At 46.3% G+C, this 18,369-nt stretch overlaps 2 protein-coding genes across 2 annotated transcripts; both read left to right on the top strand.

Annotated features, from left to right (window-relative positions):
• The first annotated feature begins 1,907 nt into the window (after window positions 1-1,907).
• LOC128725432 (rac GTPase-activating protein 1) lies at window positions 1,908-3,833 on the top strand. The gene has a single exon (XM_053819173.1). It carries the CDS (start codon window positions 1,908-1,910, stop codon window positions 3,831-3,833), a length of 1,926 nt encoding a protein of 641 aa, XP_053675148.1.
• A 3,604-nt stretch (window positions 3,834-7,437) lies between these two features.
• Window positions 7,438-10,422, top strand: LOC128726624 (protein dimmed). Its single transcript, XM_053820440.1, has 3 exons — window positions 7,438-7,821; window positions 9,131-9,385; window positions 9,703-10,422. The coding sequence occupies exons 1-3, from the start codon at window positions 7,438-7,440 to the stop codon at window positions 10,420-10,422; spliced, it is 1,359 nt and encodes a 452-aa protein (XP_053676415.1).
• Window positions 10,423-18,369: the final 7,947 nt, after the last annotated feature.

The raw sequence follows: 18,369 nt of genomic DNA, 5'->3' as shown, positions 1-18,369 counted from the left end.
TGAAGCGATCGCCTTTTAATGCGTCGGGGTTCTCAATTTGAGCGAAATTGGTGCGTTTCTCGAAATGTTAAGAGCGTAATCAAATAAAACATCAATCACAAACGATGAGATCGGATCGGATGTAGGAAGGAGTATCAATTTGAGCGTTGCCGTTTTATTGTTTCTGTTCGTTTGGAGGGCAACAAATTTTCAGCAATTTTCCAGTCATTGTACGAGCCGCTGTACGATATGCTGACATAACACAAATCACATGTTTGTCTAAATTAGTGATAGCATAGTAAGTTGTTCTTCTATTTTTTTAATCTTAAATAGTTGGGCTTCAAACGGTCATTTTTCCTTAGTGTTTTGCTGAATATATCAAATTTCATGGGCTACCTCAAAGTAATTTATCAAAAAAAGACCCCGAGCTGCCAAGTAAACCGTTTGCAACTAACTAGCTCCTTTGCACCGGACACGGATGTTCTAGGCGATCCTTGCAGTCGAGTACGTTGAAAAATAAGAACAATTTTTTGTCCTCTCTTTCTTTTCGATCTCTTCAGTCAAGTTGCTAGAAGAATTTCACCTTCTGTTACCGGTGAATACTGTCTACCTTAACTTGCCTGAGACAAATGTCCTATCCACAACGGTTGAGCCAGAGAAGCACAAGAAAATGCTCACGAACAACAAAGATGACCGATGTCCGGTGTGAGACCCATCTCTAAACCGTCTTCGAGGCACGTTTCTGTGGTACGATTAATTGTGCCTAATGAAGCCAACTGTCCCTGTGACGGATTAGGGCACTTAAGGAGCAGGGACAAACATATAATTATGCTATTAATTTTCCGTCTCAGTTACGTACAGAGATTGGTCACGATTTTCCGAGAGAATATTTATTACGCTTATTACGACTTTCCAAGGAAATAACAGAATAGAAAAATGGATATTCTTTGAATAAAATCTTGCAAATCGTTCTCCTTAAAAATATAATTTCTGTAAAAAAAAGTTACTTTTACCTACCAGTAGGTAAAACATTCTCGCACTACCTATATTCTTTTTTGGCCTACAAAAATATATACTTTGCAAGTTCATACTAAATTGATGTGGCAGAATTTACGATTCATCCTTGTGCAAGCAATGGAAGTAATCTCGATTATACGATGCTTCGTAAAAAATGGTAAAACCTAACATGTGCTCGTTTAAAAGCTATCGGTCATAAAACTATCTGCACACTATCGTTCCACCCTTTACCGTCCGCAGGTTGGATTTTTTACGAGCCATCTTCATTGGATAAGTGCTTTACGGGTTTTTCCTATTTTACGATGTGTCGATGATAGCACATTTTCCCCACAGCTTTACCCCGAGAACTTTCGCTTCCAGCAGACTACATTGCACGATTGAGTGAGTTTGTTTGAAGTGAGTTTGATCGTTCTCTTTGCCTGTTGCCACTATAGAATAACTGTACGGAAATAATGGCTTTCATCGCTATTACTATGTAATAGAAACTTATGCTTGCAGGGGTTTGAATAATAGCGAATACTATATTACGATTATGATTTTTTATCTTCAAACATGCCTTCATATTTGACCGCTTTCGTTACCAGTGACTATCGAATGTATTTCACATGAACGTCATGTACGTTTTTGTTTTGTTGTGCAGTGTTCAAGGTACTTCTGTATAATTAAAAAGATTCAAAAATTAAAAAAAAAACACATTTTACAGAAATAAGGATAACCAAGATATCTACATTTTTGAAAATATATCGATGCGGGGTTGATCATGTGCGCTGTCAAAATGACAGCTGATCGTATGAACTGTCAATGGCCTAGTCTGGCAACAGTTGTAACGGTCGGTGGCTTTGAAAAGTATCGTTCAGGGAGGACGCGGGTTGTGTTTGTAACGGAAAACCATCGGATGGTCGAAATCAGTGATGGAGTTATCTTTAGTGGCTCAATTTGATGAGCTTCGGCGTTCGTACGATGTGTTACGTGATGGTGCGGCCGAGGTGGAATTTCTGCGGTTCGTTCAGCTGCAGGACGAATGCCGCATGCAATGGCTGAAATCGGTGGACGAAGCCAAGCGCTTGCAGCGGGAGTTGGATAACTCGCTGCGCAGCATTACGAATCTCGAATCGAAGCTGTTCCACGCTCGCAAGCTTCTGGAAACCGAGACAAAGGCGCGCCGACATGCCGAGCATGAACGCGACGCGATGGAACGCAAAATGATGGCCGTATGTGAGATTGTGCGCAACGAACAGACGCTGCGGGATGAGACGCGTGAGCAGCTGGCTGTGTACACAACGGAGCCCCGCCGGAAGTCCCGACATGGCCACGGTGGTGACCCAGACCGTGAGATGACCGGTGGGATGGACAATGACATCAATTCGACGGGATCGTTCTTGGTGGACCTTTCGCTTACCCAATCGGAAGATGATTTTCTCGAACCGCTTAAGACGCAGGCCAAACGAATGTCCTGGAAAAAACATCGACCATCATATAATAATAACGTTAGCTTTAAGGTACCCACGGAGCCAATGAAACGCACTATGGAAATTAACTCTACCTCAACGGCAATGGAACCACGCTCGGAGGGAGAAATTATTGCTCACGCTAAGGTTACCGTTCCAACGGGGCCCGACGGTGGGCCTATTTTAGCAGAATCCACGTTCCGTACCATGGCCCCACAAAAATTACCCACAGCCGTTTCGAGCTGTGCATCATCTAACTCGACAGCGGCGACCATCGTCAATACACCGAAAGCGAAGGCACCCGAAAAACAGGAAATGAAGAAGACGATCATCCAGCGTCAACATGATCTGGTAGGAAAGACGTTCATCAGCTCGGACACCTGCAATCAGTGCCAGGAGCGGATTCGGTTCGGCAACAGTGGCTTGCGCTGCCGTGAATGTAAAGCCGTGTTTCACGGATACTGCCGCGAGAAAATATCCTTACCATGCGTACCGCAATCGCAAACGAAGAATGGCCGGCGCGGTACAGCCAATACGGGTGCTCATAACGGTGGACCGCAAACACCGCAGACTGCTGGTGCCTTAAACTCACTCGAGGACTACTGTCCCTCTTCAAGTCCTCGCATTCCTGCACTGATCGTGCACTGCGTGAGTGAAATCGAAAACCGTGGCCTATCAGAAGTCGGCCTATATCGGCTGTCCGGTTCTGAACGGGAGGTCCGAGCGCTGAAGGAAAAATTCCTCCGCAGCAAAACTATCCCCGCGCTCGGTCAGCTCGATGTGAATGTGTTATGCAGTTGCATCAAAGACTTCTTGCGAACACTCCGTGAACCACTCATCCCAACTGCGCTTCTGTCGGACTTTGCGAACGCCGTCTCCGGAACATCAAGTCCGAACGGAAGCGCTCAAATGCGCGACCAGCTGTGCCAGCTTATCGAGCGCCTTCCGGTCCCGAATCGTGACACGTTGGCCTTCCTGGTGCTGCACTTCCAGCGAGTCGCACAGTCCGAACCAGCCAAGATGCCGATCGACAATTTGGCGCGAGTTTTTGCGCCGACGATTGTCGGCTACTCCCGCCCTGATCTCGACATGAACGAGATGTGCGCGGAAACGTACGTACAGTTTAGCATCGTGCAGGCCGTACTGCAAATTGCCACCGACTATTGGAGCCAATTCATCATGCTACAATCAGATTATGGTTATGACCAACGTGACGCACACCACGGGAAGCTGGGGGCAACAACTATGCCGAAACATGGTTTCGATGAGCATGCGGCAGCATCATTACTCGAGAAACAGCGGCGTTTCGAAACACCTATTCTGTTACGCCGCCCTCGGAAGGACAGGAAATATTACGCTACGCCCCCGTACAAGACGTCGAAAGATTAACAAGTGTACCCTTGACGCAATGACGAACAGAAGGGAAAGCCTTAGTAATAGTTACTTAAATTAACCCGTACCGTTGTACAATGCTTCTTACATGTTCAAATCCCAATGAGCGAGTGTTTAAACTTATTGTTACTTCATTCTTTTCATGATAATCAATAAATCGAATAAACTAACCATATATTAATTTCCTACATTTCATTCTGTGTGAATGACGTAACATAAACAGTAGAAGAAAATCGTAAAAATTACAAGACAAATCGTTCTTAGATATCACGCTCATAATGTTAAAATTGACAGACTCTCAGGTTGACAGAAAGTGAAATAGTAATTAATTGCATGATAAAATTATTATTATTTCATATACTCAGGAGTGTGTGTATAATACAGCCTTACTTCACGCTGTCTCGAAAAGACGACGGCGATAGCTGATGATGATATCAGAGAGAGATATATTATTTTTAATTTGTGTGCAGCATTTGATCCTTGGAACGTCCCAATTTCATGACCAGCTTCACACGTTCCCTCGGTACCCGAAGGACCCCGGGGCAACTCCACACGACGGTCATCGGTCAGAAAATGAGGAAACAATTGATCAGCAGGAATATGAGAAACCGCTGCGGCGATACTCCAAGGATCCGAGCCCTTGCAAGGTTTTCCTCGAAGCCACGCTCTGCTCGAACCGCCAGGGCTCATGACGGCTAGTCCCGGTGCGTCCCCGAGGAGGATTGGCTAAATTAGAAGAATATAATCTCAGCGGGGTATGATTCAATTTGTTTTCATCAACGACGCTGGTGCGGTTCGATCCCGCGTCCGGTATTTTTTGTTGCCATAGCCCCGTGGCCCTCCTTTCTTGCCCTATCATCACGAATAGTGTGTTTATTGTCGCACGGTCCCCAGCACGGAATTCGTTTTTATGAACGGACAACAGTCCGGGTCCCCCGACGTTCGCAGACTCCGACACAAAGTCGCACCGGACAGGCTGGACCACCTACTTCCAGTCCCGCAAGTGATAAATTTTTGATGAAATTGGAAATAGAACGGTGTGCTCCGCCCCGGCTGCCCAGTTCCATGGTTCCAATACGCCATATACAGTTGGGAAGAAAAACTCACAATCACACATAACAACGCACAGTAGCCGAAGGCGCCATTGAATGCAAGGATTCGAAGGACTCTTGCTCTAATTTAATTACGTATGTCCTTAATTAGCGGCAACCGGCTAAATAGCTTCACTGCAGCCAATTCAGTGCGCTGACTTTGCTTAGTCTAACCAAGGGCTGCCGATAAGGATGGTGCCAAAATTAACCACCAAACTCCGGCGGTTAGACCGGATCCAAAACCTCCCGTTGATGTGGGCGTGTGTGAATGAGCGTTTGGGGTTTGTTTCGTTCCCAGAAACGGATAACTTTTTGGAACCGAAGCCTGTTTAACGACTCACCGATGGTGAAATTAGATATGTGCCCGACAGAGTCCCAACGTCGTCAGCCGGCGTCGTGTGGATAGCCAATTTGACCAAATTACTATTCAAGTCCCATTCCAGCACCATTCGAATCCTTTTATAAATTAATTATCCCAACTAGGCAGGCGGTGATCGACACTCTGCTCGGAAGGTGCTCAATTGGCATACTCTCCCGGTGATGAATTATACTCGGATCAACCCTAATATTTAAAAATCTCTCAGCAACAACTATTGAATAAATTAAATCCCCAGGCTGATTTTCCTTAAACTTGAAGAAGAGTGAAGAAAAGAGAGTACCCCTTCCATGATACTGAGAAAAAAATACTTTAAAATATCAGATACAACTGAAACATGCGTTCTCTTTAAGGAGTCCTTTTGACATGGGGTATCAATAAGCATAGGAAAACACATAGCAAACCGCCAAACCACAATCTTCTTAAACCCTAAAAAGATTGTTGCAACTAACTTTTAGGATCGTTAGATTTAACCCAAGATATGACGATACGTGGTCAAAAATTACACGCATAAAACACCCAACCTCTAAAGGTCAACCGATTGGAACAGTTGGCGTACTTGAAAAGGTTAAAAAATTACACGAAAAGCAAAACCCACAGTGTCCGTCTGCTGGACATAATACTCCCACGTTTCATGTTTGATATTCTAAGTCTCGCCTTCAAAACAGTCGCCCGAAATGTCCAACAAAACCACCCCACCCGAAGAGCAATAAACAACCCTTCCCCGAAGGACGCCACAAAATGGGAATTTTGTTCTACCGCGTTGTGGCGCAAATCAGAACCCGCGATCCGTTTTGCCGGCTATCAGTATCCTGTCGTTCTCGTTCTTCTCACGCCGTCCCTTCGTCACGGAGGCAAACTTTTCCATTAATCTTTCAGCAAGCAACGTGGGAGGAGTTTTGATTTCACCCCCGGATGTGGCTTCCGCTTGTCGGCTGGTCACGAACCAAGTGTCAGACCGTGGACGTTTTTTTTGCATCCTCTTTTGCTTCAGTTATCCACCCGGTCTCGCCCACGCTAAGGGTGGAGAACATTCTTTTCCCTTTGGAGCCGCTTGGTAATCTTGCTAGCCGGAACGATTCACCCCCTTGGTGATAATCTGCAGCCCTATCTGCTCACGGTTATTGCGGGCGGTGGCCATAGAACAATATCCTTACGACGGAACCGCTAAAGCACCCAGCCCGCCGGCCATTTTCCGGCTGCACGGGAAGAACCATTCTCGGCGGAAAACCCAGAAGGTCCGTGCGTCTCCATCCTTCGGCGAATCTTCCCAACGTGGGTCTGGAGAATCTTGGGTCGCTTTTTGTGCAGGTATTCGTCGTCCTTTCCTTGCAGGAAGCAATGCATACCTTCACTGGGGCTTAATCATACCGGTCCCCGCGTGGCACCCGGTGGGTAGACGGCTTGTGGTGGATGGCCACCCATAAACCCCCCCCCCCCCCTTCCCTGGACGTCATGTCTTCAAATTAATCTTGAAATAAAAATAGATTGCTCACTAAATTGGTCCGGAAGTGTTTTATAATCTTCTGGCCTACCGCTTGCTTTTGCGTGCGTTTTACCCCCGTTTGGGGGTTTGCTTTTCTTTATCCTTTCGCACGTCCAGTGGCAGTCACTGCAGTGGCTTCATATTTTATTTTCTTTGCACCTTCCACCGTTCTTTGAAGCTACGCAAAGAATTTCCATCCCGAAAATCGGGTGGGGATGTAATATTTTACCCCGCGTTGTGTTATCTTCTAGGTTCTCTCTCTGCCGGCCGACCGGTGTCACTATTTTCGTTTGTTTTGCTATCCTCGTAAAATGATCTAATATCGCTATATTTGTTTGATATTTATTTTCTGTCATGTTCTCACTCCTCTCGTTTTTGGTACGCGTTCACCGAAAAATTGCTCCACCGACGACAAACGACGCATTAGCTGATTGAAGTGAAAGCCCGCAGAACCCAAATAGCACGGAAAATGGTAATCGTCTCAACGAAATAGTGCTTCCGAGGAAGGCCACCGATTTCGCTGCGCTTCGCACGAGAAAGAGATCATCATTGGGACGGGATTTTCTTGTTTAAAACTTGAACAAAAAAAAATAAAGAGCGCCAGCCAACGTAAGTAAAATAGAACGAAGCCACGTGATATCGATCACGATGCGTTCCGATTTGTCGGACGATAAGCACAGCGTGCAGCTGGCAGCGGCCGAGATCGCGGAGTCTTCCGATACGAGCGGCTTCTACGAGCTAGCCTCGAACGGATCGACAAACGGGCTCATCAACGGAACCGGCCACCATGCGCACCATCAGCACCATCCACTTCACCAGCATCATCCGCAGCAACAACAGCAACAGCACCATCATCACCATCAGCACTCGCATCCACCACACCACGGGCATCATCAGCATGAGCTGCAGGATAAGAACGCGAACCTGCTGCAGAGCGTCGACACAACCCATCAAGCCCTTTCGGCAAACGATGGTGGTGTTAGTCTGCGGGCTACATCACGACCGAAACGGGCCACCAGGCGGATGCAGATGGTGAGTTAGGATTTTTCGTGTTACAGTCCTGAATTTCCTCACACAAGGATCACACCCCTTAAGACGATCGAGTGTTAACCCCTTCTAAGGGTTTTTCGAGGCGATGGTATGAATTTTGGTAGTCTTCACGAAGATTTTTCTTAGTTTCTCTCTCCTTTAGAGCTGTCTAGCAGCAATCTCCGTCCTGCAGGCTTTCCTCCTGGACCAGTCCAGGCAAGGGTATCATGATCGGCTTTCGATTTCCACCTACACCAGCCACCTGGAAGGGAGCTTTTTTATGTCGCGATAAAAACAAGCTGATAGTCCACACTTTTTACGAGTCTAATTACTGAAATCGATATCGCCACCCATCAGAACAGGCCCTGCAAGGGTGGCCGGTACCTTTGGCCGGTGCCAAGCGCAACGCCGTGCGTTCCCAGTCTCTAGCGAGCGCGAACGTGGGCGCGAAAAACCCCCAAGCGCATCGGCGAAAATGCGAAAATTCAATCAACCGAAACCGAAAGCATCGAACGACCAGTCCGGCCCTGGCCCGTTCGACGCGTCGTGCTCTCGGTGCGGATATTAAACGGTTTGTTTGCTCTGTCATAATGATAATCGTGCCTTGAATCCGGTTCACGAATATTGGCACCCCCGGTTGGGTCCGGGTTTTTCATGAAACATGAAACGAATGCACGCCACCGATCGGGACACACTTTTAGTGTCCCGATTCACCTTTACACACCTTGCTGCCGGCTTGTTTGTGTTCTATTTGGCTCTTACAGGTATTTTCTTCTGCGGAAAAATACGGACCAGGCAGATTCATTCATTTTCGCCGGACTTGCCTTGCTGGTGGCCGGTAACGAGAGGGTCATAAACAGTGTAGAGCCTGCGAAAGGGAAAACCAAAATGAATTTTAATCGAATCGATGTTGTTCGACTTCACCACGTGGTGTTGAAAATTAATGGCGTCATTTTTCGCACTCGAACCGGGGCGTGGAGGATGCTTAATTCGATGGGCAAACATTCGCAAGACAAACGAGCGAGCTTGTAAGTTTTATGAGGCACAAACAGCTACTTATCATGTGGGTGGCTAAACAAATGCGTTTATCTGAAGCGCCGCACACCAGAATCATGTGGCATTATATATTCGCATAATAACCTCAATAACTCGTTCCTCTAGGACTCGAAGTTTCTTTCTGCTAGCGTACATTTGATTCTAGATTTCTCGTGCCTTTTTTATTCCCTCGAGTAGCTTAGCACATGCATTTTCAGTAGATTTGCCGCACTTTGGCAGTAGTTCCCACCGAAATTATCCCAATTCTCGTCTACAGGAAGCCACAATCGATCCTGACATGACCGACTCGAGCTCACAAAGTGACGACACGAGCTGCGGTAGCAGTCGTACGGGTAGCCGAGGCAGTAACGGAGGCCGCTCAGGCCAGGGAGCAGTCGGGAACGGAAGCGGAAGTAGCAGTGCGGCACGTCGCCGAAAGGGGGCGCTCAACGCGAAAGAGCGCAATCTCCGGAGGCTGGAGTCAAACGAACGCGAACGGATGCGAATGCACAGCTTAAACGATGCGTTTCAGGTGAGTTGTACTCTCGGAATCCGGTCACCAGGTACCTAGCGCGTTGAGCCGAGAAACGGGTCGAATGTCATGTCCTTGGAAAAACGCCCCCCACCAATGTGAGTTTTTTTCTGTTCCTTTTTTCTGCCCGTGTATGCTTTGTTGCTTCGCTTCCCGTCTGCCACCCATGCAATGGTGGATCATTCGATTGCAATCGGATACGCATACTTTGGAACTACGCGTCTGCTTCGACTTCCGGTGAATCTTCAACAACCGGGAAATCGATTCCCGTTCCGTGCTTCCGTGTCGATTAAATTTGACCCACGCCACGAGCGCAGTCTCTACGAGAAGTCATCCCGCACGTGAAAAAGGAGCGCCGTCTTTCGAAGATCGAGACGTTGACACTGGCCAAGAACTACATCACCGCTCTGACCGACGTCATCATAGTGATGCGGGGTGAGGGCGAGGCTGCGGCAGCGGCCAACGTAGGGCTCCCATCCCTCCCAGGTGGCGTTTCCGTCCCACTTCCGGACGTCGGAACCGTGGCCACACTGGCAATGCAGAGTAACTGCGTCCTGGGAAAAACGCAACCGGACATTACTGGTTCGTGTCTGGGAACCGACGGAGTGGATCCGATTTCGTCCACGCTCGACATGATCGCGGCATCCGCCGGAACGGCTCTTGACTGCCACGAACGCGCCCTGCAACACGCCCTTTCGCTCCCGCTGCAGCTTCCTCACCATCAGGTGCAGGACGCGAGCAGCAACAGCAGCAACGGTAGCAATGGTGTTGGTGGCGGTGGCGGTGGTGGTGGTGGTGGTGGCAGCAACACTAGTTCCAACAATGGCACCCGCAACAACACCAGCACCGGGAGTATCATCGATGTGGCCATCGGGGTGGCAGCGAATGGCCACCAACAGCAGCAGCAACAACAGCAGCAGCAGCAGCACGGTAGCATAAACAACAATCACCTTAATACCCACCATTTCAATAACAACAGCGCCAGCAGTATAGATATTGAAAACAGCTTCTACGAGGATCCGTTTCAAATGATGTAATCCCCATTCTCGAACTTCCGGCTCCCTTCCGGATCCATTCGCTCACTGAACGGGGGCAGAAAAGAACGAGAGTCCTTCCGGCATCGCCGGCACGAGTCCTGTTTGTTCCATTGTTTCTTGAATTCCCTTTCTAAATGCCCCCTCCCACCGTCGGGTGGTGGAAAGGGCCGGCAGGAATGGAACGGTACCGTGGAGAGTAGAAAGGAATGGCCCAGCCAGGTAAAGATGGCCGTGATTTCTTTTTACTGGTCGCGTAAAAATAGATGGTTCCATCAACAACAGTTCACGCTGCCATCCAGTATCATAGCAGGCGTTGGTTTGTTCTTTTTTTATATCTTATAGAAAAAATATAACACATGGTCTGCATGGTGTATATAATCCCAAAGAATACGCCAGAAGCATCGGAATTAAAGCCTACTACAGAAATGTCAAAATTCCTTCTACCATTCGGTAGCAAACTAGCCTTGCTCTGTCGGATGTTTGTTTCGGTTCAACTTGCGGTTCCTTTTTGCGTGTTTGTGTATTTGTGTGTGACCGCGTACCATGTGCTAGTCGTGCTTGTGCTCCATTTTCTTTCAGATTCCTCCAGTTTGCTTTCTATTACCGTTATTTGAATTTATACAGGATTTTTTTTTCTGTTTCACTCCTACCAGCAGAACGGGGCGCTTCTGAAATCTCTTGACTTATATCCGCTGCACGTTTCCACTTTCCAAGGGACTTTCCACCCGCCACGCGTGGTGTGGCCCTACGGTTTGGGTTGTTGGTCCTTGGCCCAGGAACCAAGTGACCGCCATCCGTCCAGCGGGCTTAGGCGTGGGCTTACATGTAGGCCACTTTTCTAAGGCAATTTCGTGCGCTGCCAGTACCGGCGTTGGTCTTGCTGCCCCAGTCAGCTGTCAGCCGGATGTGACTTCCCGATCCAGGGATAGACTTTCGTGTCCTTTTCCGTTTCTTTGCCGGTTTTGTTCGGCCGTTCGGTGATTTATTATTATTCCACGTGCGACCTGGAATTCTGCTCCAGGTGCAAAACCTTGTTCCATGTGCGGTCCATCCGTTGTCCTTGGGATTCTGGAGGAACCGTGCTTTGCTGCAGCGACGAATTCTTTTCAATTTTTCCCCATACTGCCTCGGTGGCTTGTGTGGGTTTCCGGTCAGAGAAAACTGAAGGAGATACGGACCTGAAGAATGCATGTCAGCATGGGAATCGTCCTGCTATGTTGGAGAACGTGGGAGTTGTTTGAATGCACTAGATTTCCCCATTTCGCCGTGCAACTTACGCCAACGAGAGGCATTGTTTGACTCATTGTGCGATGAAGAGATGAATTCGCATTTAAAACAGAAGCAAATGTAGCAAAATGTATGCCTTTAGAAGTCTTTAAAGAGGGTGGCTAACGTTATTTACACAATAAAAGCCTATATAAAGGTTATTGTTGTATTATTAGTTGCTGTTCCGGTTCAAGGCAATACAACGGGAGCTAACTTGTCGTTCTTACAAGAAACCTTAACTAACAGCCCCTAACAACAACCCTGTTAATCTAAAAAGAAATCTCACAGACAAAGCATTTAAGAGACGTGAAATCATTTTTCCCTCAGAAACAGTTAATTGAACCAAATAACCAATGAAATCTAGTGTAACCATCGTCTAGCAATTTATGGCGTACGATTTCACCGTTTCCTATTCAAAGAGGCGTGGATTATCATTATGGAAGCTCATTTTACACCTTTAACTCCAAGCCCGTACCACAGTCTTCACCGTTCATACCATTTTACATAGTGCATTACGTGTTAATGTACTTTGTACATCTTTTAGCTTAAATCGGCAGCTTTTTCGAAGCTTTTCAAATTCAATTACCTTGCTTATTTGGCTACGAGCGCATCCATCGATGCTTTTCCAGAACCAAAGTAGCATTAGTTCGGGCCAACCTTCTCAAATGCCACCTGATGTACCGAGAGTGTATGACGCGTGCCGCGAAAAAACAAAATCGCTAAGCGAATCAACGAGTTTTCCCGGGCAGAACCGAAAAGCAACCTCCCCGGCCAGGTGTCCTTCGGAATTGGTGAAAGCGATCCCATCGCTCTAAAGAGGTTACCGCATTGTGCAAGGTGAAGCAGGGCGGGTAAACGAAATACTTCGATTCGGTCCCATCAACAATAGGGTCCGCGTGAAAGCCCTCTACCTGACGTCGTCTCGTTATCGTTCGCCTCCTCGAGTGACGTATCTTCGTCAAAGGCAGCAGATAATAAATTTATCGAATTTTTTCATCCCTCAAGCTCACCCTCTCATGGCCGCAAAAGCCCAACACCTGCCATTTACGATCAGCTTGCAGTCCTTACGGGAGCCGGGCGAAAGCGAAGATGATCCATTCTGGCCGCCATTCTTGTCCATCTTGGCGCCCTTGAGGTACGGCGATAGATTTGCGCCGTTGCCGGTGTTCGGCGAGGGGAAGGACATTTTTTTAAAGAGCTCCCATCCGTCAAACTCCTCCACCTTCATTATTCGGTCACCTTCGTCAGTAGGTGCGTACCTTGCGAACTTTAGGGTGACCTTGTGTCCTTTCCGTGTCCACCGGAGAGTATGCGAAGAAAGTGAGAGAAAACATAACAAAGACACACGAACGCAGCCATGGCTCAATGTCTTCGTTCATTTTTCTTCCCATTTTCTCCCCCAGGCAGCCCATTCTATGGCAAAAGAATTCAAAGCTGTAAAACGATTTAGAACCGACCGAAAAGTTCGTCTACCGAGGTTCGTCACGGGCACCCTTTTGTCATAGCAATCGTGTTCCCGTGCCGTCCAAACCCTCTCTGGCGCCCACTGGGACGGTTCGTCCACGGGGAAAAGGTTTCCAAAATCGTTATCTCCAACGGCAACGGAGCGCCTTGTTCGTGCGTGTTGCGAGAAAGTGGCTTCCTTTGCGTAATATCACCTTCCCAGCCATCGCGTCCGCCATCGTCGCCGAGATCCTACGTTACCAGATCGAAGTAATTTCATTCTAGCCCAATCGAATGGGATAATTTGACAATCATGCGGGATCCGGTTGCAACGCATCCGTGTGGGCGTGCGGACGGCCACAGAAGGGGGGAAGAATCTGAATACATCAATCATAATTTTGTGCTTTCCCTTTGCCATGCCTGCCCAAGCAATCCCGTGCGTTGAATACTCGCCAACAGTACGAGGTACCAGGCGTCTCCATTGGAGCGGATCGGAACAGAGCGGATCTTATTCTGGGACGTGTTTTTCGCCCTCAGCGCACGTGGTTGTGTAAGAATCTTATCATGAGGCCCATAATTGGCCTATTTTTACGTGGGAACGCGTTACGTAATCGGTATCGATGGGAACTGTCCTATTCCCTAGATTACGAAGGATTTAATACTGAACAAATCTATTATTCTGTTTTAATCAAACATTGTTAATTTAAGCGAACTAAACATACCCACTGGGATTGCACCTGATGCAAAAAAGTAATCAATTTAAATCACGAAACAAATAAATAAATAGAAACACAAAAAACACATTTCCCAGCCATCGCCATCGGTACATTCAACGAAGCACTTCGGTTTTCTTTGCGACCGATTTGTGGATCATGTACGTTTTATATTGCTCCGATAAACTCGTTGGCTCTTTCGTACCTTCTTTTTAACTGCAATCAAGCAGCAATCACTCTTAGCTCAATTATTGCCACTTGCGTCGCGTGCTCGACGGTTCTCAATTTGCTCCATATGAACGTTCTATAACCGACGGAGTACCATGACAAACGATGGCCTCTCCCGTCCTTAAAGAGCCCCATCATCCCCCGAATGGCGGTGCACTGAGCCATGGAGGCTAAATAAAGGTTGTTTTGTCGAAAGGCGCCAAGAAGATAAATACGTATTTATGTACACATAATTCTATCAGCCGATTCTTCACACTCCCTCACACGTCCCCTCAGGGCGATAGGCGCATGCCGATAGCTTCCTGACCGAGAAGGAGTGAGAAAATCCCTGTTTTCTCGTCGGTCGACCGAGAAGGTGGATCGAAGGGAGGCAAGAAAACAAAAAGATGTTCGTCGCTTCATCACCACCCTTTCGGAGATTGCCCTCGGGGTGCCAGAATCGAGCACGACGCCACTCGTCGACGTTAGTCCTTCGCTTTTCCCTAGGCACGGTGCGTGGGAGATCCTTCCAAGAAAAGTCCCCTACCCATATCGAATAACTGAGCCGAATTTGTGCATGTACAGTGTATGTGTGAATACGTGAACTTCGCTAGGGCGTTGGATCACACCCGGCACGGAAAAGGGGGTACTTGGAGAACCGTTTATAATAACATTACACGCAGATTTTCGCATCCACAAAAGCGACCCGGAGGAATCTTTCAGTAGATCTCACACCGGAAAAATTGGTGGGAAAACCCATTGCTAGAGAAAAATAACAGATATGTGTACGTAACGAAACGCATTTGACGTTAAATTTGGCCTTCTGACGAGAGCTGATCAGCCCAATAGAGCCAATAGGGCGTTTGAAAGCTGCGAAAAATATATTTCAAAAAGAATCCCACCCCTTAAACAACATTCTGTGATTGAGGGTGGAAGAGAGCAGAAGAAAAGAAAAAAAAACCATAAGCTTATTCTCACGCGTATGCACCGTCTCACCGTCACAAACCCAGGTGGGAGGAAAACAACGAAAAACCACCCCACGGTGTATCATCTCAGTGTAACGCATACACACGGTTGCTTTCTCCACCCCGCTGGGTATGGTGCTTGCTTTTCTCGCTACCCTTTTATTTTTGCATTCCCACCACCATTCATCACCAAAGTGCCATAACGGGGTGGAAACGAAAATAAAATACCCTTTTACCCGTGACCTGCTTTGTCCTTCATGCGCCAGCCAAATACACGAGGTACGATTTATCAGGATTTTCGTCAGTTCAGCGCGTCAACGAATTTGTTATTCCATTTCTCAGAGTTTTTTTTCCCGCGTCTTCTGTTCACTCCTAAACCCTGCCGTTATCTTCATTCAAACAAAATTTTCCACCAAGCTCTGTGTTTTTTTCTCTTTTTCTCTCTCTCTCTCTCTCAATCTCTTTATCGCTCTTTTTCTCTCTCCTTCTCACACACACACACACGTTAGCTCGCCTACCTACGTCAGGTTGAGAAGGCTCGAAAGTTTCCATGCAAAACCCTTTTTCGCGTCGTCATCAAAGGTGGCGACGAAAGTAATAACTTCAGCTAACAACAGTGTCGTACAAATGTTTGCGTACGCACTTACATCAGAGCTTTTTTTGGCTCATATCTACTTGCTTGCTTTCTCATAGGGGGAACGCGATTCTGAGATTCTCGGCTACCTTTCGACACTCTTCCCACTCGACGCGAAATCATATGTTATCTGTTTAGGTAGGAACCACCACGACGACTCTTCAGCATGTCCTTCGCGAGCTGGAGCCTGCTGACGACTCTGAGCACTCCTTCGCCGGAGCATCTTTCGCGTGAAAGCCTCTCCAACCGACCGTTATCCAAGGAAACCGGCGACGGGACGAGTGGCGTACGTCCTGACTTCTCAAATTGTGGCTTCAACGCGTGGCGGGAAGATATTTATGTTAATCAAATTTGACGTGCCGATTTCCGGGAATCAACCACGCACTTAAAGCAGCTGGCGTAAGCACTCGAGCTTCCAAATTCGGTGCGTTCTTCTTTGCCGTGCCATGCTATTCATCATTTTTGCAGCACGACCCGCGAGGAATTACAAGATTAGGCAAGGCATGTTGGCAAGGGAGGCATTTGTTTACGCAAGGAATGGCTTGTTTTTCGGCGCAAAGGATGGCAGGGTGCGGAATGTTTATCGTGTCAGATTATGGTCCTTAAATAGTCACCGCATTTGCGCACGATGGGGTAATTATTGCCGATATCAAATTATTTAAGGATCATCCAAAATGGGCACCGTGAAAACAAAAATACGACGAGGATATCCCTTTCGACGCAAGGATTTTTTTTTATATTAATCACAGTTTGTCTTACGGATTCAAAGGCTATGGCATAAGCTTCCAAAGTATGTCACTGTCGGGAGCCTACTTGGAAAAACTCATGGGCTGAGTACCATTATGCAAACAGACCCTAGCGTAAACTCTTCTCTTAGTGAAGCTGTTGTCTGTGGCAGTCTACGAGCCTACATGCCAAGAAAAAAGAAAGCGCATTGTTTTAGGAAATCACAATCAAAATCAATGTTGTCTAAAAATAGGCGCTTTTACTCAAGTGCACAAAGTTACCCGCATTGTTACGAGCACGTTTTGGTATTTATCGTGCGAGACGTTTGAAAACGACGGAAAGAGTGTCTTTCTAATATGTAACAAAGTACCTGCGGAACAAGACATGTCGCACGAAACAACAAGCACATTAAGAAAGGGGATGAAAAGTGATAAATGTTGTTATCAACCGGCACATGTTGGTCAGCACATTCCACCGGTCGGTCAGTGACCGGCAAGCACTATCCGCCAGCCTCATAAATGTAATAATATCGACTCTTCAGAGCAAGGATGTCGGTTACAAAGTGCCGCAGTAGAGCTTCGAGCAACGACTCCATGCGGTGGATCGGTATGTGCCCGACATGGTCCCCAGGAATACCTCTACAATTTAATGGTACTGTTTAATGCAATTATCCACACCGTTCTTACAGTCGAGGAAACAATGCATGCATGCAACGCGACGCTGTGCTTTTTTGCTTTCATTCGTTTCGATTCGATTGAAATCCGTTTAGTTGAGTTGTGTTATCGTTGTTGACAGCGAAACATAGAAACTTTAATAACATTAACAAGAGAATCGTTTTTCTCTGTTTCATTCGCTATTTTCTTTCAAAGTTTCATTTTCATCCAAAGCTCTGGTCAAGCTTTAATTCACAAACACGTCAATAGGAAAAAAACTATGTGTAGAACCCTGTCAGCCATGTGTAGAAGCTATATACATAGGAATTTCTTTACATTTTTAAAATTCAACTAAATTTCTTACAGCTGAACAAATATTTTTTTTTCAACAATGCAGTTCTCTTTTCTTTTATTTTACCGCAATAAATGTGTATCGCTTAAAAACTCTCCATAATTGATGCGTAAAACAAAGCTCATTATCAAGGCTTAAATTGATGAATAGCTTCGCCAGCTTCATATCTCGCCTACTCTTCATCATTCCATTGAAAACCCTGTTTGAAATAAGTATGTACATTCGTTTCCTGTTCAGTCTAGCATTTAAGTTACCTCGTCAAGGACTGCCCCGAAACGAGATCGAACTAAGCAGCTTGTATAAATAAATTAAGAAGCTTTACGTGTTAATTGAACAATCGTTTTTACATCCGTAATTCACGATTGGAATCAAATTAAATACAAAACATCCCGTATTGTATTTTAGCGAAATTGGAAGGTGAACGAAACAAAAATGCATTATAAAACAACGACAGCGATAATATATATGATGGCCAAGGCTCCTCGTAGGCCAAGGAGGCACCGTCCGTGATGTTTGCGCGGTGACACGACAGAAATGGCACGGCGGCAAGTTAAACAATGTTAATTATATGCATTATATTAATAGACAAGATTCAAAACCCAACAATGCTGTGCGAATAAATAATTAAACATAAGAGCCAACGATTAGTATACTATTACTAAAGCAGCACGTGCTACATTTCTTGTTATTCGTTAAGATTGAAATGTTTGAAGCTATGTTTACGGTCTACTTAGTTTAAGTTGCTATTCATGAAAACATAAAAACAGAAAATAATCCATCAAACCATTTCACATTAACACGAACGTGTAGGGTGGGTTAGAATTCGTCGCATGACTAAATGTTCTAGTAGCCGAAAGTTATGTTTATTTAATAACTTATTAAACGCAACGCAAGCTGTCCAAAACAATATGTAAATAATGAAATCAACATAAGTAAATAGCGAAGCAAACGTGAAACAAATGTTGCTAGATGTTACCAAACACATAAG

Source organism: Anopheles nili, chromosome 3, assembly GCF_943737925.1.
Source record: "Anopheles nili chromosome 3, idAnoNiliSN_F5_01, whole genome shotgun sequence".
Taxonomy (NCBI): domain Eukaryota; kingdom Metazoa; phylum Arthropoda; class Insecta; order Diptera; family Culicidae; genus Anopheles; species Anopheles nili.
Note: the sequence above shows the minus strand (reverse complement) of the source record. Positions and strands in the feature narration are given on the sequence as shown.

What these genes read in the sequence shown, in the direction of transcription:
- LOC128726624 (XM_053820440.1), top strand. Translation starts at nt 7,438, where the DNA reads ATGCGTTCCGATTTGTCGGACGATAAGCACAGCGTGCAGCTGGCAGCG. An exon ending in CCACCAGGCGGATGCAGATG is followed by an intron (nt 7,822 to 9,130) that starts GTGAGTTAGGAT and finishes TCTCGTCTACAG; the next exon opens with GAAGCCACAATCGATCCTGA. An exon ending in GCTTAAACGATGCGTTTCAG is followed by an intron (nt 9,386 to 9,702) that starts GTGAGTTGTACT and finishes CCACGAGCGCAG; the next exon opens with TCTCTACGAGAAGTCATCCC.
- LOC128725432 (XM_053819173.1), top strand. Translation starts at nt 1,908, where the DNA reads ATGGAGTTATCTTTAGTGGCTCAATTTGATGAGCTTCGGCGTTCGTAC.